This window comes from Salvia miltiorrhiza, chromosome 6, assembly GCF_028751815.1.
Source record: "Salvia miltiorrhiza cultivar Shanhuang (shh) chromosome 6, IMPLAD_Smil_shh, whole genome shotgun sequence".
In the NCBI taxonomy this organism is placed as follows: Eukaryota; Viridiplantae; Streptophyta; class Magnoliopsida; order Lamiales; family Lamiaceae; genus Salvia; species Salvia miltiorrhiza.
The window spans coordinates 21,787,224-21,814,601 of NC_080392.1; the positions used below are offsets into that span (position 1 = coordinate 21,787,224).

At 38.5% G+C, this 27,378-nt stretch overlaps 2 protein-coding genes and 1 long non-coding RNA gene across 3 annotated transcripts; 2 read left to right on the forward strand and 1 right to left on the reverse strand.

The window, feature by feature from the left end:
• Positions 1–3,866: 3,866 nt before the first annotated feature.
• On the forward strand, positions 3,867–17,138 carry LOC130987488 (uncharacterized). Its single transcript, XR_009089774.1, has 6 exons — positions 3,867–4,109; positions 4,186–4,276; positions 5,365–5,435; positions 5,524–5,581; positions 6,331–6,401; positions 16,593–17,138. It is a non-coding gene; the product is annotated as an uncharacterized LOC130987488 (long non-coding RNA).
• Positions 17,139–18,750: 1,612 nt separating this feature from the next.
• Positions 18,751–19,551, reverse strand: LOC130987489 (uncharacterized). Its single transcript, XM_057911018.1, has one exon. The coding sequence runs from the start codon at positions 19,304–19,306 to the stop codon at positions 18,875–18,877; it is 432 nt and encodes a 143-aa protein (XP_057767001.1). The 5' UTR covers positions 19,307–19,551; the 3' UTR covers positions 18,751–18,874.
• Positions 19,552–26,272: 6,721 nt separating this feature from the next.
• LOC130990642 (uncharacterized) lies at positions 26,273–26,793 on the forward strand. Its single transcript, XM_057914868.1, has 2 exons — positions 26,273–26,461; positions 26,533–26,793. The coding sequence occupies exons 1-2, from the start codon at positions 26,273–26,275 to the stop codon at positions 26,791–26,793; spliced, it is 450 nt and encodes a 149-aa protein (XP_057770851.1).
• The last annotated feature ends 585 nt before the right edge of the window (positions 26,794–27,378 follow it).

Here is a 27,378-nt window from a genome sequence, read left to right on the forward strand (position 1 = left end):
CTCCTGCTTCCCAAGCTTTGTAAAGTTTATTTTTGATGAAATCTTCGGCCTGTTGATTAGGTTGCTGGTGAGGTTGTTGCTCCACCGACTTCCGGAGACGACTCTTGATACTATCTTCCCCACGAATAATCGGATTCTTTGCCGCTAAATCTTTCGGCGGTCTCCCCCTTTTTTTCACCTGCGCCTCCGCCTCACAATTCCTGAAAGTTTCCACTATCCGCTGAGCTTTGATAGCGCTTTCCATCATCCTTTCCTGTTTCTCACAATTTTTATCCCGATTGACCGAACTTTCGTAAATGACGATCTGTTGTGAATCTGCTTCAGCCCGTGTCTTGCCATCATTCGACTGCCCATCAGACTCCTCTCCCGAATCTATCTCTTCCGTAACCGGCACAGTGATCGCCTGTAAGATATCCGGACCCGACGTCAATCTATCTCCATTGACATCCTCAAAATCAACATTCCGATCAGTTAAAGCAAACGACTGATTGTGGTTCTTTGTTTCCCGCGGTGTCTGAATCTGCTCTTCTTCAACAGCAACCTGTTCCAAAACCCCCAACTGATTTAGAATCTGCTCTTCTTCGACAGCCACCTGTTCCAAAACCCCAAACTGATTTTCAGTGATAATCTGAGGTCTGTGAGGTTGGGCAGTCCTATTCTGGTCCCAAGATTTTGGCTTCCAGTTAGGTGCCCTAACCTCCTTGGCAGCTCCCTTATTAATTATTTCCTTGTCTTTACCCAGCGACATATCTTTGGCCTTCCCATTCCTGCTGTCCTCGCTGGATTTGTTCTTCATTTTATTGCAGTTATCAATAGAATGTCCAGTGATCTTACACTTAGAGCAGAAGGCCGGGAGTTGTTCGAATTCAAATTCGACGTGAAAGGAACGTTCTTCCCCGTCAACCAGCAAAGCCTCCGGAAGAGGACGCGAGATATCAATTTCCAACAAAATTCGAGCATAATGTCCAGCAGCACCACGTGCAGAAGCTCCATCAACTTTAATAGGCGATCCCATCGCCCTTCCAATACCCGTAATAACATCCAGAGTCCAAAATTCTAAGGGCAAAAAATAAATGCGCATCCAAACTTCACAAAGTGAGGAAATTTCTTTATAGGGGTCGAAGAATCTTACCCATTCGCGTAAACGCATGGTTCCGAAAGGTAACTCCCAAGAAGTGCTTTTCTGAACGAACGCCTTGTCTTCAGCGGTATTAAATTTAATAGTGTAGAAGCTCTTTCCCATGGGGATGATTTGCCAATCCTTGTCAATATTCCAAGCCACCTGAAGATCACGTTTAAGATCAGTGAGAAGACGCGGCTTCTCTCCTTTCCTCAGTAGAAGACGACCAATTAAAGCATGCTCAAATTGATTTATTTTGGGCAGCAGATGCTCTTTTGGGACCCTAAGCGTGGGTATTTCACCAGAGAAATCCGGTTGCAGTGAAGTGAATCGATGAACAAGCACATCCGGTGTACGTTCAATTTGTCGGGGTCTCCTCAGAAGTGAAGCAAAAGAAGTGGTGCTCGGCCGGTGAAACTCCGTCGCCGAGGCCTTCTTAGTATTGTCTCCCTTGATCAAATCCGAAACGTTAGTATTGGATGTAGTGATTTTATGATCCTGTGAATTTCCAGAAGTTCTACCAGCAAAAGACGTCGGCGTAGATTCCTCAGCCACACCCTTTGAAGATTCAACATCAAATTTCTCTTTGTCGTGACATTCTCCATGGCTATGACGTTGAGTAGAGAAATTATTGGAAACTTGCGGCAGATTCAGCCCTGCCTTATCAACCATTATCGGCTGTTGTTGGTTGATTTGTATCGTTGGCGTCGGTGGATTGATCGGCGACGTTGGCGGCATCAGTTGGTGGACGTTCGACGGCGTGCCGGCGATCTCAGCAAAGAACTGCATATTCCTTAAGCATAGAGAGGCTAACGCCGGGTGGCTGTGGTAACAGTCCGGTCGCCGGTGATTGGGAATCGGAGGTGAAATCCGATAGTCAACTTACACCCGCTGCAGATCACCTGATGCAGATCGGCTATGGAGCCGGAGCCGGAGGATAGTCGCCTGCTGCAGATCGGCTGATGGTGCCTGCAACCGCCGTGCAGCAGCAACAACAACTTATGGTGGAGGCTTCGACAGATCGCCGGGAGTGATGCTCTGCCGTTCCTCGCCCACTCCGGAGCAGCAGCAACGGCGGCTACTCTCGCCGATCTCAGGCAGCAGCCGCAACTTCCGTGAGGGACGGATCGCGCCGGACCTTCGCCGGTCTTCGGCGGTGACGGCAGCACGTGAAGAGATAGGTGTGAAATTTCTCTCTCTTAAAAGTCGCCTGTCTCTCCCAATCACGCCGGAGAAATGAGTTTCCGCCGGGTGAAGCTCTCGGATGGAGTATATTTCCCGCCGTGCAGCAGCAGCAACAGCTTCTGGTGGCGGATTCGACAGATCGCCGGGAGTGAACTGCTCTGCCGTTCCTCGCCCACTCCGGAGCAGCAGCAACGGCGGCTACTCTCTCCGATCTCAGGCAGCAGCAGCAACGTCCGTGAGGGACGGTTCGCGCCGGACCTTCGCCGGTCTTCGGCGGTGGCGGCAGCACGTGAAGAGATAGGCGTGAAAATACTCTCTCTTAAAGTCGTAGTCTCTTTTTCCTTTCCTTGTACAAGAAGGACTGATTGGAAGCAACTCTGTATATCCCATCATTTGATTAACATATTAATGCTTGTCATTTCACCATTTTTCATATAACATAATACCATGAGATCCAATTTGTTAGACAAAAGGATTAATGAATGTCAATCCACGTGTTTTAAGACTAAACTAGCATTTGCATCACGTGCAATGCACGAAAAATATTTTTATATTTATATATTAATATAAAATCGATACAAACTCAATTATCATATGTATAAATATAATAAAAAATAATTTTAAAAAAATTAATATATTTAAGTTGAATATTGAAAAAAAAAATCACAATATTAAAAACATATATATGAAAAAGCAAAAATAATAAGTTACAACAAATAGATTTATTCATAAAAAGATAGAGAGAGGAGAAAGAATTTTTTAAAATTTTAATCTTTAAATAAATATAACTTTTATATTTTAAGTTAAATATTTATATAAAATATTATCAAATTAAAGCTCTTATCGTGATCTTTAATTTGATATGCATATTAAATATCTTATAATTGGCTGAATTTTAAAATTTTAGAAAAAAAAATATAAAATAAAATAAAGAAGATAAAGAAAAGGAACAAAAATTGTAGTTTACAATAAACCTTCCACTACAAGAAAACGCCAGATTAGCTACTGAATTTAACTATGGAATTTATTCCGTAGTTAATTAACGACGGATTACCAACGAAACATATTAATTTTGATTTTTTAATTAATTTTAAATATTCCGTTATTAAACCGTAGCTAAATAGTCGTTAAAATATACTGAATTGTTCATTTTGTTTATTAAACTTAATATTCCGTAGCTAAATAGTCATTAAAATATACTGGATTTTTCATTTTATTTACTAAAATTAATATTCCGTAGCTAAATAGTCGTTAAAATATGTTGAATTTTTTTGTTTTATTTTCTAAATTAGCTTTCCGTAGTTAAGGAGTCGTTAATATTTATTGAATTTTTTTCTTTTTATTAATTAAAATTAATATTTTGTAGCTAAATAGTCGTTGATATATATTAAATTTTCATTTTATTTATTAAAATTTATATTCCGTAGCTAAATTGTCGTTAAAATATACTGAATTTTCATTTTATTAATTAAAATTATTATTTCGTAGCTAAATAGTAGTTAAAATATGTTGAATTTTTTGTTTTATTTTCTAAATTAGCTTTCCGTAGTTAAAGAGTCGTTAATATTTATTGAATTTTCTAAATAGTCGTCTGTCACATTAATCTCAATCGGAAGAAGTGCAGCTCCCGCCCCCTTTGCCGTCCATCTCTGAAATAAGCTCCTGGCCCCTTTGCCGTCGATCTCCCCGCCGCGCGCTTCGATCTCCGCCGTCTTCCCTGCCACCCGCTCCGATATCCGCCGTCTATCTCTGCATCTTCTCCCCATCGTCGCCTTCAGTTGCTGTTGCCATTGCTGGAACAATGGTGAGCCTTTTGTCTCCTATTTCATTTCAGTTAGGGCTGGAACAATGATAGTCGTTGTCTGGTTATTGTTTTATAGATCTGAAGACCGATCATTCAACCGATTGAAAGCTCTTACTGCTAGAATACACAATCGATCAAGTAGCTTTCTCCTCTTCAATTCAAGCCAGGTATTCTTTTCCTTGAATATGAGTTTTGAAGGTCTGGATTTCCTCATTTCAATTTCAATCTGTATCTGATCAAATTTTATGAATTTTGGGGCTCATGAAGCTCGTGAACTACTACTCTACTTGTTTTTTTGGTAAATTTTATGAGTGTGATGAGGTACCAACTCAGGAGTTCTTTATTGAATACTGAAACCATTTCGATCTGATCTCTCCTCCGCTTTTGGATTTTTGGAGAAGATGATTTTTTTTTTTCTTTAAAATAAAGCTAAAAAGGTCTCCACTTTTGGATTTATTATTCTTTTATTTATTACTCCCTCCGTCCCGCTATTGTTGGCCACATTCTTTTCGGCACGGAGATTAAGAAATTGAGTGCTATGTTTTAATTGAGTGTGGCCCACCAAAATTAGTGAGTAATTTTGGCATTTTTAGAAAGTGGCCAACAATTGTTGACTTAATTAGTGAGCAATTGTTGATTTAATTAAAGTAAATTATGCCATTTTTAGAAAGTGGCCAACAATAGTGGGACAAACCAAAAAGGAAATATGGCCAACAATATTGGGACGGAGGAAGTACATGCTTTCAAGTGAGATATGGTTGTGGCTACTTCGGGATCAAATTGGTAACACAATTAAGAATCCTAACACAATATTCTAATTAAGTATCCTAATTATAGGTCCGTTATGAATCCTAACACATGTGAGATACTGTGATACGCGCGTTTCCATTATCCTCATCTGTGCGTATGTGTGTGGTGAAAGAAAATCAAATAAAGGAACGGATAAATTTCTTCCAAAGGAAGATATATCTGGAATCTTGTTTAAGATCTTTAACCAGGCACAAAATTTGAATTTTGACTAACTTTGATTTAGCTTCTAAAAGAAAACTGTTTATTAAGATATATTCGAAACTGGCATTTGATAGTATTGGGTTCATCTTTGAAACCTCTAAGAGAAAGACTTTTTATTTTAATTATGCTTAATGTAGATCAGGAGTTAGGATGACTGTTAATTTTGGATTGTTCTATATATTTTTGAATTTCCTTTGTGAACCCTTCTGAATTTGTTATTTCTTATTGTTAATCTTATATCTAGGTTTCACGGAAGAAGAGCTTGCTTGGCAAACTTCTTTGGTCTGCTACTGATGCTAAAGAGCTCCAGCAAAAGTAAGATTTTGTTCTTCATTTTCAAAAATATGATACCCGGATAACTTATCTTGCTTGATTATAATTTGAGCACCTTCATTTACTGTAGGGAATTTGAAGGGCATGCTCTTAACAAACTTGTGGGAATGGCCTATGAGAAGTACATGGTAATCACTATCATCTTCATTCTTCCTCTATCATCCTTATAGTATATTGATGTAAGAATTAATTTTAGAGAATCAGTTGACTATTGACTATTTATTACTTATTAGTATAAAAAACAATAATGCTATAATTAGTAATATTTTAAATATGAAATTCCTACCAACAAACTCATACTTTGATACCTGAACACATTTTATTTATCAAAGATTCTTAATAAATCCAATTTTGAGAGCCTCTGACTCTGAGCACTAGCTACTCAGGAAACATAATATTTTGAAAAGCTTGTGTATGTAAAAATTGGACTATCTGCAGTTGACAAATATGAATTTCATGTCTGGTACTCTAATCACATGGGCATTGCTTCACTCAGATTAAAAGATACAAAGGAAAAACTCTATGACAAACGAGGAAGCTAAACATACCGTTGTGCATTTGAAAAGAAACGAGCAATAACAATCTAATGGTTTATGTTCTCTGTTGTCTATATCTCTGAAATCCATACATTCATTTGAGTGAAAACACAAAGTATAAAAAAAGAAAAAAACAAAAAAAAAAGCCCAGAAAAATGAAACAAGCTCATAGCTATCGTTGTTATGAAAGCAAAAATAGAAATCGTAATATCAGCTGCCTCTATATTTGGTTGTTTCTTAAAGTTGGTTCTGTCTTACTCTGCTTCAAAATTCAATCTAATACCACTGGTAGCTATTTCTGCTATACCTAATTTGGATTCTTAATTGTTTCTTTCCTACAGAGTTGCTGTGGACCTAACGGACCTATAATTAGGATACTTAATTCTTAATTGTGAGATACTGCAGTTTCAAGGTATTGCTCTTGTTCAATTCTGAAGGGTTATATACTTAAAGCAACACTTTTATGCTTGTATATATTGATACCTTATTCACTACTATTTTCCTATCTGAATTATTGTTATTGCATAATCCTATTATAGTCCAATTTATCTCATACTATAGATTATATGGTGTGTTGTAGATCACAGAAGATCATATAATTGGAAAAAGTTGAGATATAAATTGAGTTCACAATCGAGGCAACTATGGACGAGTTGCTGGTTTAGATTGTAGCATAAATGGATAAATAGTTTGTCTTGGCTATTTATTTTTGCTAGTACCTTCGTGTATTGAACAGGATCACAGTGAGATGAATTCTTATATTCTGACTAATTAAGAATCAAGATCTCGGCGACTTAAATAGTCTTAACCTTAGTTGGATTAATCGGTGTGAATAATAGATTGACTATTGCTTTGATTTATCATGGGTGAGAGTTCTCTTGAAGCTCAATATACTCGATACTTTGGGTGATAGCAATTATTATTTGACATGCGATTATATTGCAATAAGGATCTGTGTCCTGCTAATAACAAGATGATAATATCCTCTCGAGGAACTTAATAAGTTTATCGTATTAAACCCTGCAGGTGGAATTAGTTCCGATACGATAATAAGTTTAAGTGGTAGCACTCGAGATGTCGTTTATAATTAAACGACTAATTAATTAATTAATTGACAGTCAGAGGAATTAATTAATTAATGGATATTCGATATCTTAAACACGGAGATTAATTAAGTCTAATACTAGCCCCGACTCACCTAAAGAATAAAGAGGTAATTCAGTATTAATTTTCTAGTGGAATAAATTAATACTAGTGTCTCGATTTATATTCTGGGCTGAATAAGAAAAATCGAGCACTGGGAGGCCAAACTTTATTCGAGCTAGTAGATCCCCGATTGGCCCAAATTAAGGCTTAAATCTCAAGTGGGCAAACAATTCATTATCTCTAGATTCTTTCTCATAAATAATTGCTAAAGATATCACTTTGCCAAAAGTGAAATAAATAAATGACAAACATAATAATTGCTATTATTCTTATCTTTTGCTATTTTAATCAAAAGTAAAAGAAAAGAAAAGTATGTGATATCATTCTTAAGAATGAAGAATCACGTAGCAATTGTAAAAAAAATTTGAGAAAGAGAGAAATTGAGAAAGAAAGAGATTGAGAGTGTTTGTTCATTGGAGTTGAGATAGGATTCGAAGATCGTTGCCATCCAACGTCGAATCTTGCCGTGGGAACAATTCGGAAGATCAACTCTGGAGTCGATCACTTCTCATTTCGCAGGTATACTTCTTTTACTACCTTGTAGGATTATGGTTTTTGTATGTACTTGTTAGATATCCGAAATGGATCGTGGGCACACGAACCGTATATCAAAATATGGTTCCTGCAATTGGTATCAGAGCCAAGGTCCGGACATTTCGGCTCTATCGGATTAATGAGTAGTAAAACCATTAGATCTTGGTAGAACTTTGCTATATCAATATGCAGGTTTTGTATATTGTTTGTCGTCTTATCGTGGATCATTTATTTGATTTGTCGATCTTGGCCTGTAATCTTAAAATCACGACAAGCTATGCGTGATTAGATTAGGATTTCCATTTGTATTTTTTTTCTTTGTTGGTTTATCTATTGGAGAACAATAGAAATCAAGAACAGAGGGTGATAGAATGCAAAATGGAGAAGCACACAAATTCCGGGCTCCCGCTGGTCGCCCGGTGCCGGAATTCAGCCGGTGCCGCCGTGCCTTTCGCAGGAAATCAAGTTCTGGCAGTCTCCGAAGAACAGCTATAACTTCCTCTACAGAAGTCCGATTGAGGTGAAACAAGTGGCCACGGAAAGCTCTTTCAACGACGAAGAAGTCGTATTTCTGCATAAAATACGATTGGAGTTCGTTTGAGGGGTCAAACGGAGCGTTGAAGTTGGCTGACCTGTTCAGCAACAGATTGACGAATTGGGCCTATCTTTTGGACTTCTATGATTTAATTCCATTGGGCTCTCTTTTGGGCCTCTTAAATTAAATATATTGGACCTATTTAATTAAATTAAGTTGGGCCTATTTAATTAAATTAATTTGAGCTTATTAATTTGGGCTCTTTTATTTAATTAATTTGAGACTCTTTGATTTAATTAATTTGGGATCTTTTATTTAATTTGGGCTACTTAATGGATGGAGTGTTTCGCGGACGACGAGACTTGCCAAAAGACGAAGAAATCTATTATGTAATAGATTAGAATTTAATTTCCCTTATTTTATTCATTTGTAATAAAATAGGCAGGGAAGAACAGGTTCCAGGTTTCCACGATAAGACGACAATTTTTTTTGTCGGGTTTCTTTTATGTCGTGGAATTTAATCACCGTTAAGGTGTTTTTTAGAAGCATGATATTTTTTTTTTGTGGTTTTAAATGCGCATAGTATATCATGCTAGGTGTTATCACGTTTTCTCTAAGCATGTTTTAAAATTTCAAGCGAGCATGTTTTATTACATGTGTTATAGAAATGCATGCTTAGGTTTTCCGTGTCAACGTGATTTAACCTGTAAACCTTTTGAAGTAAAAGACTAAGCGGATAATTCAATTTTTTAAATAAAATTGATATAGACCTCCACAGTTGGTTTAAGACAAAGTAAATTGATAATTGGTGTAAACGTCCACACGAACGTGGCTTGCACTCGTTATTAATTTGCAGCTTTTGTCGGTTAAACTTCTAAATTAAAAAAAAATATTTTAATCTTGTGAATAAGTGGGAGTTTTTGCATGTAAACGTTCACACTATCGTGACTTGCATGTATTAATTTCTGCGAATTATTCTAGAAATGATTAAAATTAATTATTTTAACCTTGAGAATAGTGGGAGCTTCTCGTGTAAACGTCCACACGAACGTGGCTTGCACGGGTTAGTCTTTCATGGATTATTCTAGAAGGGGTTAAAATAAAAGATAGTCATAAAGTTGACTAAACTGTGGTCATAGCTTAGGCGTTTATTTCAAGTACAACTCCCCAACGGAGTCCCTTCTTGAAATTGCGTGGTCTAGACAAGGTCCGTTTATTGGTCCCATTTTTTCATAAGGATAAGTTGAAAATGGAATGAGACCAAAGACTGGGTGTCTGGTCAAACGAAGAGCACGTAAACGTCCACACGAACGTGGCTTGCGTGTAATTCGATTGGGCTAACGGAGGTTTCAATAATATTGTTTTATCAAAAGGTTACAATATTATTGCTACGAATCTTTATGCAATAACGTGTTTTCTTATTTGTATTTGTTTGTTTAATATTTCAGATATGACTATTACCCCGCTTTTGAATGTTTTATCTGCTAAGCCGCTTACTGGTCCGAATTTTTCGGAATGGAAGCGCAATCTGGGATTTGTCCTAGACGCGGAGGAGTATAAGTTTGTGCTTACTACTCCCGCTCCCGCGAACCTTACTACTCGGTCTTCCGAAGAGCAAAGGGAGGCCCATAAGCGGTGGCATAGGGCGAATAATATGGCGAAAGCTTATATTATGACCACTATGTCTTCTGCGTTGCAGCTGCAACATCAGTCGTTGGAGACTGCGGCTGCAATTATAAGGAACCTCGAGGAGCTCTTTGGGGAATCAGACCGATCAGTTCGTTTTGAACTCATGAGGAAACTCATGTCTTCAAAGATGACGGAAGGTTCGTCTGTGCGCGAGCACGTGCTTGGAATGATTAATCATTTCAATGAGCTGGACGTGCTCGGTGGAGGAATCGAGGATGCTACTAAGGTAGACATGGTTCTCCACACTCTGCCCAAATCCTACGAAAACTTCCGACTCAATGCCGTAATGGGCAAGAAAAAGTTCACTCTGAATGAACTGCTTAATGAGTTGGTAGCGGCCGAGGGGGTCATGGGAAAGAGTCCACAGGCTTTGGCCACTGCCACAGGACCCAGTTTTCCTCCGAAAGGTAGGAAGAAGAAAGGGCCCCATGGCAAGAAAGGCCAAGAAAAAGGTGGGAGCAAGAAGAAGCTAGGCCCGACCGGAGGCGTTGGCAAGCCAAAGGGGAAAGGGAAATGCTTCAAGTGTCAACAAGTAGGACATTGGAAATCCGACTGTCCCTTGATGAAGAAAGCTCAAGGTATTTCTATTGCTCTAGTAACGGAAACATATTCAGTTTCGAGATCTTCCCATCAATGGGTTGTTGACTCGGGTGCAACTGACCATGTTTGTTACACCTTGCAGGGGTTCCTGCGGACAAGGGAGCTTAGTAAAGGCGAGCTAGCACTCTCCATGGGAAATGAAGCAAGCTTACCCATTGTTTCAATTGGAGATGTGAATTTATTAATTGATGAACATGTTTTGGTTTTAAGAGATGTACTCTATGTTCCGGGTTTTCGGAAAAACTTGATTTCTACCATTCAATTACGAAAGTATGGATATTCTGTTCTTTTAGAAGACAGTGCAGTATTCATTAAAGATGGTCAAGTTTTATTTAGAAGTGCAGCTGATTCTCTTTATACTTTTACATGTCCATTTGATTATTCTTCATCTGCTTTTACTTTGACTACAAACCAAAAGAAGAGAAAAGCTTCTTCTCAAGAGAACCAAACTCTTCTTTGGCACCTACGATTGGGTCACATCAATCTAAGGAGGATCCAAAGACTGGTTTTCCGATGGTATCTTGGAGTCTCTTCAAGTAGAACCAATCCCAGTCTGCGAATCCTGCCTAGAAGGAAAGATGACGACTCGGCCTTTCAAGGCCAAGGGGTATAGGGCCAAAGAAGTGTTGGAACTGGCTCATTCTGACTTGTGCGGACCTATGTCCACTCAAGCTCGTGGAGGGTACGAGTACTTTGTCACTTTCATTGACGATTACTCAAGGTACGGGTACATTTACTTGTTGCGCTACAAGTCTGAATGCTTTGACAAGTTTCAAATATTCAAGGCGGAAGTAGAAAAGCGACAAGGTAAAAGTATCAAGTCATTGCGATCTGACCGCGGTGGCGAATACCTCAGTAACGAGTTTAGAGCATACTTGTTAGAATCTGGGATTACATCTCAGTTGACTACACCGGGTACACCCCAACAGAATGGTGTGGCAGAGAGAAGAAATAGAACTCTTCTTGAGATGATTAGATCGATGATGAGTTTTGCTACTTTACCCATTTCGTTTTGGGGATATGCCTTAGAAACAACTGGTTACATTCTAAACTTAGTGCCTTCTAAGTCGGTTGCTAAGACCCCGTCCGAGCTGTGGTCAGGGCGCAAGCCTTCTCTTAACCACATCCGGGTTTGGGGCAGTCCAGCACACGTGCTGAACAAGGATGCCGATAAGTTGAGCTCTAGAACTGAAGTAAAGTTGTTTATAGGATATCCTAGAGGAACGAAAGGGGGTTATTTTTATTATCCTAAGGATCAAAAAGTCGTTATTAGCACTAACGCAAGATTCTTGGAAGAGGACTACATAAATAACCATAAAAATAAGAGTAAAATTATATTCGGAGAGGTCAAAGAAATTGGCACGACAAGTCAGCCAATTCAGCCAACTGTGCAAGATGTAGTACCGCAGGTCTCATCAGAAAATGCACAGAATGTCGATACCGAATCTGAAATAGTGCCACGTCGAAGTGAGAGGGAATCAAAGGGCAAACTGCCCAGTCGATATGCATTTGTCAATAAATCTAAAGATTCAATTGACGATGGGCTTATCGAAGAAGATCCCTGGACTTACTCCGAAGCACTAGCATATCCGGATGCTCTTGAGTGGGAGGCATGTATGGTTTCAGAATTTGAATCCATAACTGCCATGGATGTATACGAGAAATGTTTGCTACCTAAGGGTCGAAAGGCCATTGGTAGCAAATGGGTATACAAACGCAAGAGAGGACCGGATAGGAAGGTTACGGCCTTCAAAGCGAGACTAGTGGCGAAAGGTTATACTCAACGACCTGGTATCGATTTTGAGGAAACTTTTTCGCCAGTAGCCATGCTTAAGTCTATCCGATTTCTCTTGTCCATGGCAGCCCATATGAACCTTGAGGTGTGGCAAATGGATGTCAAGACCGCATTCTTGAATGGGTATCTTGAAGAAGATAGAGATATCTATATGCTACAACCAGAAGGGTTCATCAAGAAAGGTAAAGAGCATCTAGTTTGGAAGCTTAAGAAGTCTATTTATGGACTTAAGCAAGCTTCACGATCCTGGAATAAACGTTTTGATAACGTGGTCAAAACTTATGGTTTTGAGCAGTGTGTCAACGATAGCTGCGTTTATAGGGTCTGTATCGATGGGAGTTTGGTTTTCCTTATACTCTATGTGGATGACATACTTCTCATTAGTGATAATGTGAATGTATTGTCTGGCATTAAGGAGTGGTTATCCCAACAGTTTGAAATGAAGGATCTGGGAGAGGCAGCATATATTCTCGGAATAAAGATTGGTCGTGACCGATCTAAGAGAATGTTGAGTTTGTCTCAAGCATCCTACATTGACACTGTTTTGGCACGGTTCAGCATGCAGAATGCTAAGAAAGGTTTTCTACCTTTCAGACATGGTGTTCCGCTATCTAAAGCTTTGTGTCCCTCAACACCTGAGCAAATAGCGAGCATGAAGACAGTTCCTTATGCTTCGGCTGTAGGAAGTCTCATGTATGCGATGCAGTGTACCAGGCCTGATATCTGTTTTGCCGTTGGCATTGCAGCAAGATATCAGGCGAATCCAGGTCAAGCTCATTGGACTGCTGTAAAGCACATACTCAAGTACCTTAAACGGACTAAGGAGTATGCGCTAGTTTACCAGTCTGATGATCTGACATCGGTAGGGTATGTAGACGCCGATTATCAAGGTGATAAGGACAAGAGGCGGTCTACTACTAGCTATGTGTTTATGTTTGGGGGTGGAGCCATTGTGTGGAGAAGTGTAAAGCAGAAATATTGCAATTCACTATCCACCATGGAAGCTGAGTATGTAGCTGCTTGTGAAGCTGCTAAAGAGGCTGTATGGCTCAGGAACTTCCTAACTGAGATTGATGTGATTCCTAGTTTGCCGAAGTGCATCACAATTTATTGTGATAACGAGGCTGCTATTGCGAATAGCAAGGATTCAAGATGTCATCAATCCATGAAACACATTGATGGCAAGTATCATTACATTCGGTCTGTGGTCAAACATGGTGATGTAGCTTTGATGCATATTGCGGGAGTTGATAATCTTGCTGATCCCTTCACGAAGAGTCTTCCTGGTGCGGTGTTCAACAAGCATGTTGAAGACCTTGGAGTTCGTGACCTCCCGATACTAAACTAAACTTTAGTATAAGTGGGAGAATTTGTAATAGAGATTTACAAGTGAGTGGATAGCTAGAGGATATTATCAGTTTATTAGTCACGTTGTATACTAAAAGTTTGCTTTAGTATAAGTGGGAGAATTGAAGGGTTATATACTTAAAGCAACACTTTTATGCTTGTATATATTGATACCTTATTCACTACTATTTTCCTATCTGAATTATTGTTATTGCATAATCCTATTATAGTCCAATTTATCTCATACTATAGATTATATGGTGTGTTGTAGATCACAGAAGATCATATAATTGGAAAAAGTTGAGATATAAATTGAGTTCACAATCGAGGCAACTATGGACGAGTTGCTGGTTTAGATTGTAGCATAAATGGATAAATAGTTTGTCTTGGCTATTTATTTTTGCTAGTACCTTCGTGTATTGAACAGGATCACAGTGAGATGAATTCTTATATTCTGACTAATTAAGAATCAAGATCTCGGCGACTTAAATAGTCTTAACCTTAGTTGGATTAATCGGTGTGAATAATAGATTGACTATTGCTTTGATTTATCATGGGTGAGAGTTCTCTTGAAGCTCAATATACTCGATACTTTGGGTGATAACAATTATTATTTGACATGCGATTATATTGCAATAAGGATCTGTGTCCTGCTAATAACAAGATGATAATATCCTCTCGAGGAACTTAATAAGTTTATCGTATTAAACCCTGCAGGTGGAATTAGTTCCGATACGATAATAAGTTTAAGTGGTAGCACTCGAGATGTCGTTTATAATTAAACGACTAATTAATTAATTAATTGACCGTCAGAGGAATTAATTAATTAATGGATATTCGATATCTTAAACACGGAGATTAATTAAGTCTAATACTAGCCCCGACTCACCTAAAGAATAAAGAGGTAATTCAATATTAATTTTCTAGTGGAATAAATTAATACTAGTGTCTCGATTTATATTCTGGGCTGAATAAGAAAAATCGAGCACTGGGAGGCCAAACTTTATTCGAGCTAGTAGATCCCCGATTGGCCCAAATTAAGGCTTAAATCTCAAGTGGGCAAACAATTCATTATCTCTAGATTCTTTCTCATAAATAATTGCTAAAGATATCACTTTGCCAAAAGTGAAATAAATAAATGGCAAACATAATAATTGCTATTATTCTTATCTTTTGCTATTTTAATCAAAAGTAAAAGAAAAGAAAAGTATGTGATATCATTCTTAAGAATGAAGAATCACGTAGCAATTGTAAAAAAAATTTGAGAAAGAGAGAAATTGAGAAAGAAAGAGATTGAGAGTGTTTGTTCATTGGAGTTGAGATAGGATTCGAAGATCGTTGCCATCCAACGTCGAATCTTGCCGTGGGAACAATTCGGAAGATCAACTCTGGAGTCGATCACTTCTCATTTCGCAGGTATACTTCTTTTACTACCTTGTAGGATTATGGTTTTTGTATGTACTTGTTAGATATCCGAAATGGATCGTGGGCACACGAACCGTATATCAAAATATGGTTCCTGCAAATTCTTACTCTATTCTAACACAATATTTAGGATAACACAACTGCATCAACTATTTGTTTGAAGAAAAGAGCTAGCACTACTAGTTTCTTATTTCTTCGTTAAGAAGATAATGGATATAATTTGCTACTAGTCTTGGTTGCATGCAGTGGTGGAATGCTGTCTGGAATCAGCCCTGTATGGCCAGGGCTAGGGATGTTAATCGGGCCAGCCCATCGGGTTTTCGGGCTAGCCCTATCGGGTTCCGGGTTAGTCGGGTGCGGGCTAATCGGGTTGGAGATTTTTTCGGGTTGAAAATCTTCAACCCTAACCCTAAACTTTCGGGTTTCGGGCTAGCCCATCGGGCTAATCAAGTTAAAGGCGTAAAAATAAAATTATCATTTGTATTTTTTTATTCCTAATGATCTAATGTATAATGTATAAAATATACATAGATATTAAAGATATAAATTATATAGCAAAGCATGAAATGCAAAAATATAAGGTATTCAAGATTACATAAACAAAATTATATTAAAATGAGGTAATAAAATTTAACATGTATCAATGCACTAGAATCAATCTGGATTATTACTGAATAATTAGTGGATTTGCCATGCACGTCTCATTGACAGAAAAAAAATGATATCACTTTAAAATGAGATACTAATAATTAATTTCTAACTAGTGAGATACTAATAATCAATTTCTGCAAAAAATCCGTAATTAATTTCACTTTTTTTAATGAGATTGCACACACATATATTCTAACTAATTAATTTCACTTTTTTTAATGAGGCTACATATATATATTTAAGCAAATATCATAGATCTAAATATAACAGAAGTTGTAACTGGATGCATCAGTCACAATTCCGTCAGCCCACCGGGCCAGTCCATCGGGTTTTCGGGCTAGCCCTATCGGGTTCCGGGTTAGTCGGGTGCGGGCTAATCGGGCTGGAGGTTTTTTCGGGTTGCGATTTTTCAACCCTAACCCTCTAATTTTGTCGGGTTATTCGGGTCGGCCCACGGGTTTCGGGCTGCATTGACATCCCTAGCCGGGGCTGATGATCGCCTCAAGTTTTTTTTCATTTTAGCTCTACACCCACTTTGCTAAGTATACGTTGATTTAGCTAAGATACTGGTTTTCACCATTTCTCCATATTGAATTCATTTTTGTATTTGTGCAACGGAAGTTGATTGTTATTCAAAAACTAATATTTGATTGTTATTCAAAAACTATTGATAAATTGATTATGTCCTGTCCCCATACGCATAAAACTATTTGATCTTTATAAGTTATAGAAACTGGTACTTGCATTGCTTGTGCTTGTAATAAGAGTTTGATGTAGTCAAGAGCGTACGTTTGACATGATTCAATTTTTTTCTATTTTAGTCTTGTCCTGTGCCCGTTTGCCAATTGCTAGCTGCTGTGTCATCGTCGTCGTGACCTTACATCATTGTGTCCAGGTTAGTGTTTTAAAACTGGCTTGTATATTAAACTGCCAGTGGGGGAGAGGCAGAGATGCATGTGTATTTATTTGAAACTGCCGGTGGGGGAGAGGCAGAGATGCATGTGTATTTATTTGAAATTGCCGGTGGGGGAGAGGCAAAGATGCATATCTATTTATTTGAAATTGCCGGTGGGGGAGAGGAAAATATGCATATCTATTTATTTGAAATTGCCGGTGGGGGAGAGGCAGAGAGAGGCTACTCTACAGGCTACTCTACAGGCTGAGGTGCAGGAGCGACGACGAAAAGAAGCAGAAATGGAGACTAGGCAGTTGGAAATGCAACAACAGATTTCTCAGCTTATGAAATTCTTCCAATCATCCTCAGGGTCGTTCCCCCGTTCCTCGTCTCCACCCTAGATACATGTTTTGTACTTATTATATATTGTTATCAGATTTTTATTTAGATGTTTATGAATTTATTACACTAACAGGCCTCCTTTATGATACTCCCTCCGTCCCAGCTTTTTGTATCCACTTTTAGTTGTATTTATAACTAAAAGTGGATACAAAAAGCTGGGACGGAGGGAGTATTTTATTAGTTTGATTTTGAGATGATTATTAATTTAAATAATGCATTGATTTTGTATTTATTAGAAACAGGTTTTACTGTGAAATGTTAAAAAATATCTGTATATAGCTACGGTTTTGCTACGGAATATTAAAAAAAAATAAAAAATACTATATATAGCTACGGTTTTACTACGGAATATTAAAAAGATAAAAAATGTACTTGTATATAGCTACGGATTTACTACGGATTATTAAAAAAAATAAAAAAATACCTATTTGTAGCTACGGCTTTGCTACAGATTATTAAAAAATATAAAATAAATCTATATATAGCTACAATTTTACCATGGAATATTAAAATAAAATAAAAATATACTTGTATATAGCTACGGATTTACTACGGATTATTAAAAAAGATAAAAAAATACCTATATGTAGCTACGGATTATTAAAAAAAATATAAAAGAAATCTATATATAGCAACAGTTTTACTACGGAAGGTTAAAAAAATAAAAAAAATACCTGTATATAGCTACGGATTTACTACGGATTATTTAAAAAAATGAAATATAATATCTTTATGGCTACGGCTTTACGACGGCTAGTAAAAACAAATGAAAATAAAATATGTTTATGGCTACGGTTTTATGACGGAATGTAAAAAAATTACAAAAATGAAAAAGTAAAGTAACGACGGTATATTCCGTCATTAAACCGTAGTTAGATTTAACGACTGAATATCCCGTCACAGGTGAACAGTACGACCAAGCATATCGCGACCCTTGTCATTCCGTCGTGAATTTTGAAATTTCCGTAGTTAATCATTTTTTGCTACGGTTTAGCTACGGAATATTCCGTAGTTAATCGTTTTTTGCTACGGAAAATTTGATTTTATTATAACTACTATATTACCTCTAAATTTTAAAATTGATTTTAAATTGACAGTTGTCTTTTTACTTTTTAATATAATATAGTATAGATTTCTAAATTTTCACAAATATGTCTCACTATATTTGTAAACGCACACACACAAATACACAACCCACTATTACGTCTTGAAAATTAGATATTTTTGTTGTACGAAAAAAAAAATAGTTGATATCAAAGAATGGAGTTTAATTTAATTTGTAATATTTATAAACATTCATGCATTCTTTGAAAAGGGGAACAATCTAAAGAAATTTGAGATTTCTTGATACATACATGCATGTCTTGATACATAAATGTACGGTGTTCAGTTTGGTGAAATACACATAACTTAATTTTATGACATGAAGTTTTATTAGATATACTCGATTCCATATTTAATTTTGAGACAGTGTTACGTAGAATTAATTTTTATTATTTAAGTATTGGCCTTCCCATATTATAAAAATAATCTTCAATATTTTGAGCTAATTAGTTGAATTTCAGGTCACCTTAATTTAGAGTAACTAACCACTGACTGAGTGTTTCAGTTTCAGTATTAGCAATGATATATGTTTTGATTTGTGATATTTATATCTAACAAACCCAACTGCAATCAAAATATGAAAAAGCTCTTGCACTCTTTATTAATATACCAAATAACTAATGTAATAGAGGCTCGATAGGCAAATCTAAACGTTCTGATTAGAAGCACAATTAAAACAAATCAAAGAAATTTGTCATACATTTAGAACAAGAAGACTCCGGCGGCGGCGGCGGTGCCCATGACGGCTGAGACCTCCAAAGCGGCGGCGCCACCAGCGGGGGTATCGGCTGCCGGCTTAGCCGCATCAGCTGCATCAGCAGCGGGCGCCTCAGCCGGAGAGCCACCGGGGGCGGCGGCGGGGGAGGCGTCACTGGCCGGAGCCGGTGAAGATGCCGCCTCCTCCTCCGGCGCGGCGGCGGAGGTAGGGACAGCCGTCGTCGGAGTGGCGGCCTTGGTGGGGGCTAAGGCGGGCACCGCTGCCGCCTTTGGGGCGGCGGTGGGGGTGGCGGAGGCCGGTTTTGAAGGAGCCGCCGCGGGCGATGCCGATGGGGCGCCAGATGGGGATTGGGCGGAAACCGCCGCGGCAAAGGCGGCGGAGAAGAGGAGGGCAAGAACGATCAAATGGCGTGCCATTTTTTATTAATTCTGTTTTTTTTTGGGGGCTGTCGAGTTTTATTAATGATTCTTGTAGTTTATTGCAGCAATTTTTTCTTCTCTAATTGTGTTAGACAACAATTAGAGGAGAAATTGCAAGTGCTCAAGAATGAAGAATACGGTGGGAGGTGGCGGGGCTTTTATACGGTGGAGGTGGCGGGAGATGCGGTGGATGATCGGTGGACATTTCATGCAAATTAAGACCCTCGAGTTTTTTGGTATCAGCAAATGAGGAGGAAGTTAAGGCGGTTGGTTACTTTTGATAATTTGTTGCAATATTTATGGTTAATAGCGATGGTTGAAGCCAACGACGAAAAAAGCTTTCAGGGATTTATTTTTTTATTTTTTTGGGTAATATATTATGGGTCAAAATTAAAAATACCCACCTACATAACTTATTTATGAAAAATGCCCACTTTCATAAAACATATATCAACCCTACTCAAATCATAATTAATGACAAAACTGCCCTTTATCAAAATCCTCTAGTAATTCATCATAATACAATTCCAAACGTTTAAATTGGAAATAGTCGGTGAAGACTTATCAGGCCCAACATGCTTCCGTAACAATTCAAAATTAGTCTAAACATAAACCAACATTATACCTTTAGTCGAATGGTCTTCTTCAGGAGTCAATACTTGTTGCGTTTTACGGACCGTCTGCCCCCAAGGCTCCGTCCAACCATGCGCTTTCAAGGGATGGTTGCAACCTTCTCCCTTCACTAAGTTCCGACGTATAATATTTTGTTGGAAAATGAAAGAAAATTTTTACTAAATCGGAAAGTTAAGCAAAACAAAGCGTTTAAAGAGGAATTATAAAATATTTAATTTATTCCATAATATCTCCCTAAGGGAGGAGACAAAATTGTTTAGCTACTCATTAGTAGTTAATACTTGTGTACATAAAATTAAAAGAATGAAAACTTAAAACTAAAAATAAACTTTGAAACTAAAATTTAAATTTTACTAAGATAGATTTCTAGAGAGAGTGTGTGTGTGAAGTTGTGATGATTCTTCGATGATCTCTTCCTCTCCAGGGCTTGGTTTATATAGAAGTCTGATACCTTCTATGATTGCTTGGTAGTTGGCCTCGGATTCCTTTTTTTGTGGCCAGCTAACTTGGATGGTGACTGCCACCTTCTTTTGTCGGCAATAATTGCCAACACCAACTAGTGCCTTCACATGTATCTGTGGTCCCTCCCTCCATTATTCAGCTGATAATGCTGTGGAAGGGGCCAACTGCTTTTCTACCCAACTTTGTCTTCTGCCTTTCGGTGAGTGGATCTTCTGTTGAATTACCCATTCTCGTATTCTTGTGGGTAATTAGTTTTTATCCACCCACTTTTGACGTTTTTTATTTAGTGGGTGGTCCTCCTGTCCTGAGTCATGACTCTCTTTTCTTGGTCGAGCCTCTTACTTTTTTGGTGCCCGAGGTGCTCGTCCGCGTGGAGTTGTGTACTCCCCATGCTCATCTGACCGGAATTTCTTTTTGTTAGGCTTCGGGAGGAAGCCTTTTCCGAACTTCGGTTCCTTCTGCGTGGGACATTCTGTGCAGATGTGATTGTTCCAATAGCCCAGATGAGCCATATTGCAAACTTGCGACGAGTCTCTTTACTCCCCGTAATTTTGTTGTGCCAAAGTGTTTGCCTTTTCTCTTCAAAGGCATTCTCGGCAAAGCCTGTAGTTGTTCCTGTCAAAGTATTCAACAAGAACGATCCAAGTCCTGAATTATGAGAGAACTTGAATCTAAACTTGACTTTGTCCATCTCCGTGAGACAGACCCATAACCCTCATGCACGCCTTGTGGAGATTTGATCCTCCGGGAAGGTAGCGACAATAGAGACTTGATGATCAAGTGCCTTGATCCGGTTTAAGGCCTCCATGTTGGGTCTCCGAAGCTTAATAAAATGAAAAGCTTTGTGATTACCCTTTCCTGCTAGTTCTGGTGACGTACTAAGAAAATACAGTTCCAGAACGTCTCCTCTGTTAAGGGACGAGTTGTTTGACCAGACATCATAAACGGTCTCTTGGATCCACCTTGGTAGACCCTTGATTTTGCTGAAGGCTGGTGACATAGTATAAACTGAGGCTAGCGCCCCAAATTCATACCACTCTTTGACCTCCTGAGGCTTGGCTCCGGTGGTCATCCGAACACGAGGATATTTTCCTCCAACATCAACTCGGATATATCCGGGATTAATGCCTTTCCTGGTATTGAGTTTCTCCCATCTGAACTGGTACATCTGCCAAGCAGGAGATATTTCAATAACGTTAGTATCAATCTTAGTTTTGCCTGTCAGTGGCCTAAGATTGATCTCTCCCTCTTTTACCCCAGAGGTGGAGGGTTGACATGTTGGTTCGGGCAGTGAAGCCTTATCAACATCTTTTTCTTGAGGATCCGGTTTTGACACTTTAGCCTTAGAACTTGTGCTAGGGGTACTTGAATCCCCTGCTACTGGTAATCCCTCCGGTACGGCAAAGCTTGCTTTGATCAGGGGAGCCCTAATCCTGCGCGAAAGTGGCTTGTGGATTGCCTCATGGAGATTTGTCATCTCCTTGCGACAGACTTGTATTCGGTTAGACATTTTGGCCTCATCAGCCGTTTGTATCCGACCTGCTTGTTTGGCATGTAGTAAACACTCATGCCATTCCTGAAGTAGCAACTCCATATTATCAGATAGCTCCTTCTGGTACTTGATGATGGCGTCAACTTCAATTGGCTCCATCCCTTGTTAAGAAATCTGCAAGAACATTATCATCAGATTTCAGAATGACAATATCAAAATCATAATATTGGCATTCAGCTTGCCATCTTAACAATCTAGCCTTTTCAGATTTAGATTCAATTTTCTTGGTTAAGAAAGCCTTAACATTAGTGTTATGGACTTTCAAAGTGAATTTCTTTGCAAGTAAGAATAACGGCCATTTTTTAAACGCTTTTCTGACTGCATAAAATTCTTTCTCGTTGATGTGCCACTGCACAACTTCACTTTCGGAGAAGAGGCCACTACAGTATTTGCACGGTTCCTCTCCATATGGGGTGATCTTAGTAAGCACGGTTACCCACCAAAAATCACTCGCATCTGTGTAAAGGACTAGATCGTCCTCATCTTGTGGTATTGAAACCTTTGGGAGATTCTTACAAATCTCTTTCAACTCGGACGGTATGGAGATTGATGTTTACTCTTATGCCTTGAGCTGATGCTTCCTGGATTGCATTTCTCTCGTAGGAATGAGAGAAACTTCTTTCTAAAGGCCTTGATATTAGCCTTTCCCCTTGGAATGATAACCTCGGTGCTCCCAATCTAAACTTTGATCATGTTTCAGCACCTGCTTGTCTCTGATTTGGATGTCAATTTCCCTTATTTGTGGGATTTCGACTTGGTCAGTGTTAATTACCTTGGCCACCTCCTTAAAATATTTCTGGGATTTCAATAAAATTCTTTCCCAAAAATAAATTCGTGTGATGGGAATTTGATAGGGCATATGATACTTGATATGTAATCGAGTATGACCTATTTCCTCCCGTTAAATGATCCTTCCTGTTGTAGTCCTGATAGAGTGTCAGGGCTCGGCTGAAGTCTGCATCTTGAAGATTATAAGCGATCTGTGGGTACATCTCGGCTATAATCTGCTTGGCGTAGAGATTGCCCGAGAAAGCTCCCAGTACTGAATCTCTTGAATTTATAATCCTCTTGTCGCAAATTGCAATATCAATTGGTGTATCTGTCCTTGGAAAAAGAGAGAACTTGATCACCAGCTGGATTGCTCCAATATGAATCCATTTCATCTTTTTTGCGACTTCTAGCTTCATTTTTGAGAGATCCCTCCGTACATCTTCGGCTGGAATTAATTGGATCTCTACTTGGTTGTTTGTCAATTCTATTGGAAGTGACAACTCTCGGCTGGTTGTGCCGAAGAAGACATGATGCTTCCTTTTGAATGGACTCAAACTTTGTAGCACTTGATCCAACCTTCCTCTTGAAAACCCTTGGAATGTTTGTATATCCATGGTTTTGTTCTTGATTTTATCCACGAGTTTCTCCACCACCTTTTGCTACGGGATCAGAGAATGGCTGGTATATCCATTCTGATCGTCCTTCTGCAAGTGGATAACAACCTCGTCTTCTTTAGTCTGACTCGTCTCCGGATGATCCATCCGTCATATCTGAATCTTCAGAACTAAAGACTTTTTCATGGATATCAGTTCTTGGTTGTAGAGGGCGTCTTCGATATCCTGTGTGGATTCGAACTTTCGTATTCCTCTTCTCTCATTGTCAGGGCAATTGGTAGAAATATGCCCTTTTGTACCGCACGTCCAGCAGTTACAATCTTTAAAACTTTCATTTGTTTTGGCTTGGGTATGCCTGAAAGTTTTCCTCGCCGGGGTTCACTTTTGAGATGAAAACCCGCTTTTCGATGGTCCGATCCGTTGGCCTGATTTGTAGGAACGGGCCTTCTGTCTGGTCCACCTTGTTCTGGGCCTCCAAGAACTTTGCCTTGTTCTTGGTTTTCTTTCATAGGGTTGATACCTATGTTTCTTCTTTCTCCTCCGTTGATACAGCAACTCAGCTCCAATCTCTGTTGGAAGATCAAGGTTATCGCACATCAATGAAGATCTTTTGTTGAGCCTTCTCAATTTCTTGAGATTTCTTTGGTCCGCCACCTTCTAGCACCATTCTGACAACTTCTTGTGGACATATGACATCCTTCTTGATGCACTATCTAGTGGATAATCCCCTGGTGACACGTACTCATTGATGAGCATTTCCCTCCATGGACTTGGAAACTTTGTAAAAAGAGGTCCCTGGCGGTCTGGTCATCAACTAACCCCATATGGATATATATGGCATAAAGGCGTAAAAATTCATCAAGAGCTTTTGGCTCTAGCACTACCAATCTTAGATTGTAAAGTGCTTGTCGACATTTTTGACGTTTTTCTTTTCCTGATCCCTCGAAAAAACCCATTCCAAGAAAATGGATTTTAATCTGGTGGGCAGCATATTCAAGAATTTCCAGAGCTGATTCTTTGGTGAACAACTCATTCTTCTCCTTCGTTGATGCTTTATCCCAGAATTGTTTTGCTATTCCAGCAAAACTTGCCTCGAAGATCTTGACAAATTCATTTTTATCATATTCTATCATGGCAATCACGACCTTCATGGCTGAAGCCCATTCATCGATGAGACCTTCCCAATCTTTAAAGCTGGCTTCATCGAGGTTGAGAATCAATCCGTATGGGTGGATTGGTTCAAGTGTGGCCTTCCCTACAGGAGTGTCCTGCATCTTGGGCCGGCGTTGTCTGGTTCGTTGATAATGACTCGATTCTTCATGAGCCCCATCTCTTCTAGACGATTCTGCTTGTGGATGCTCTGCTTTGGGCACATCTTCTCCTTGGTTCATCTTTAGATCAACCATATTTAGGTTAGCAAATGATTATGCTAACTCTTGTAGATCCTCTAATCCGATTCGATCAGGGATATTCATGGTTTTTCCCTTTCACGATTCGAATTATATCCTCCGACTGCAGTTTCTTGGGCGCTGCATCAAGTGGTAGCGGATACGTTGGGTCTTTGGATCATGTATTTTGAATAATTCCAGAACATGGTTTCCGTCTTTCGATGTCCTCCACATTTTTATGAATATCACGCAAGAGTTTTAAAATTTTCTCTTGTTTGAGTGATATTTGGCTCATCTCCATTGGTAGATTATATAGCTTGTTGCCATAATATTCCACCGTTCTTTGAATCTCCTGTAAGTTGATGTTGTCGGGAGAGTCTGGCTCAATCTTCTGGTAGCTTGGATAAGCTACTCCCGCCTTATTCTTTGGCTCCATTAGTTGTGTGACTGATGGGCGCCGTTTCTTGCTCTCTCAATCGCCGCTATGGTTTTGGCGATTCCTATAAGGTGTTCATGGTAGGACTGAATACTTGTGATGATATCACGAATAATCTCTCAATCTTCTCCTCGCCGAATATTTGTTACGAGGGCTCGATTGTTCCAATTGAGCTCGTCTAGTAGACGAGTAGTTTCTCTCTCCAAATTTTGAAGAGAATTCCTGTATACAATACATCTCGGACACTCGTCCAGATCCATAAACTTTTAATGGAGTCTCCTCCCACATAGGTTAATTATGAAATAAATTAAATATAATATAATTCCTCAATAAAAACCCGCTCTGATACCAATTTTAGAAGCGAGGATTAATGTATAAGATGAAGTATAAAGAGAGATATAGCATAAGAGTAGAAATGGTATTTCACTATGAAATGGATATTTTTAATAGATGTTTTATAAGGGTGAGTAGATTTGTATGATAAATTATATAAGTGGGTAGATTCCCCTATTTGCACATATATTATTGTTTGATAATGTGATTGATTAATGGGGTTTTTTTCTTGGTCAAGATTGATTAATGGGTTTTTAGATAATAACTAGGATTTTGCGCTCGTAAAATTCATGATTCATGAGAAAACGTTTTTTCTTTTTTCTTTTTATATATATATATATATATATATATATATATATATAAAATGGTAAAGAATAGCTAAAATATTTAGAATAATATTATAAGTTAACTACATTCTTTAATTATTTTATAAAAGGGATAAGTATCAGATTAGCCCTTAACGTGGAAGCCCCTATGGCATTGAGCACCTTATGGCAAGGGGGTGTCAAATAAACCTCTATGGTAATAAAAATCGAACAATTAAACCCTAAATCCTAACGCCAACATAACACCGTCCGTATCAGATTTTATTTTTCTTCTTTTTATCTGCGGGGCCCACCAGTAACTAACTGAAATCCCCCTTTTTATTTGGGGATATTCGTTAGTTTGAAGAACCCTAAATCACGATGCTTGCCTTCAAATTGGAGAATATCTTTCAAAGTTTTGCGAAATTAACATAGGGATTCACCGTGTGCTTGCATTTCGTGAGGAGCCATGAGTTTCAATTCCGTCTCCGGTGGTTGTGGATCGGGCTCTTCGCGTGGTGGACGTCAGTTTCAAGACCATCAAAATCCAAGGTTTTGTGAGTGCCAAACTGATGGAAGAAGGTTGAGGGCTGTGATAATGACATCGTGGACGGATGAAAATCCCGGTAGGAGATTTTATGGATGCCGAAATTGGAAGGTATGTTTGTGAGTTCCATTAGTTGTGTATTTGCTGAGCTTTAGGCCATTAAATCCCTTTTCTTGTTTTAGATGAAGAATTGTGGTTATTTTGATTGGCTTGACGAACCAATCAGTGAAAGAGCTAAAGACGTTATCAATGAGTTGAAGGTCATGAAGAATAAGGAAAGCTCAAGCTTGGAACCGATGGATATGGAGATTGAATTTGCCAAGATTTGGAATGTCATTGAAATGTTGAAAGAAGATTCAAACAAAAATAAGAAGAAATCTAGATTGGTTACTGCAATGTTGGTTGTTTCTTGGTTGTTTATAGCATATTATGCACTAGTTTAGTCAGCCTTTGTAAATTTCGATCTTCTATGTTTTGAAAATTGGAAATGAAAGGGAGCTTATTTTGTGTCATACATGATTGATATTTTGCTGTTTGCAAGGATCATTGCAATATGAATGTAAGAATAACTGCAATCATCATGATTAAATCCTTGATGTTGGCAGACAATGATATAACAATATGATATAACAAGAATGTAAGAATAATTGCAATCATCACCATTCCATAATTGTAATGTTGTAAAAAATAACAATCTTTTACAAGCATCATATCAGCCACTTAAGAAAACAAACTGGAATGAAAAGATCAAACATCTGTTTCAAGTTCTTCCATCAACAAACATAAGTATACCAGTGCAAATTCAAACTAACTATTGCATCAAAACAAAAGTTTTACATCTTCATCAATCAAACAGGAAAAAAAACCTAATATCCTCCAAAATGCTTGCTTCAACTAGTAGTAGTAGAACCTACAGTTGAAGCAACATTTTTCCTCTCGGGGATCTTCTGAGGACAACTTGTTCATCTTCAAGTTTGCCTTTTCCTCGAGGAGCCTTAAATGGCTTGGAGGTCACCTTCCGAAGCTTG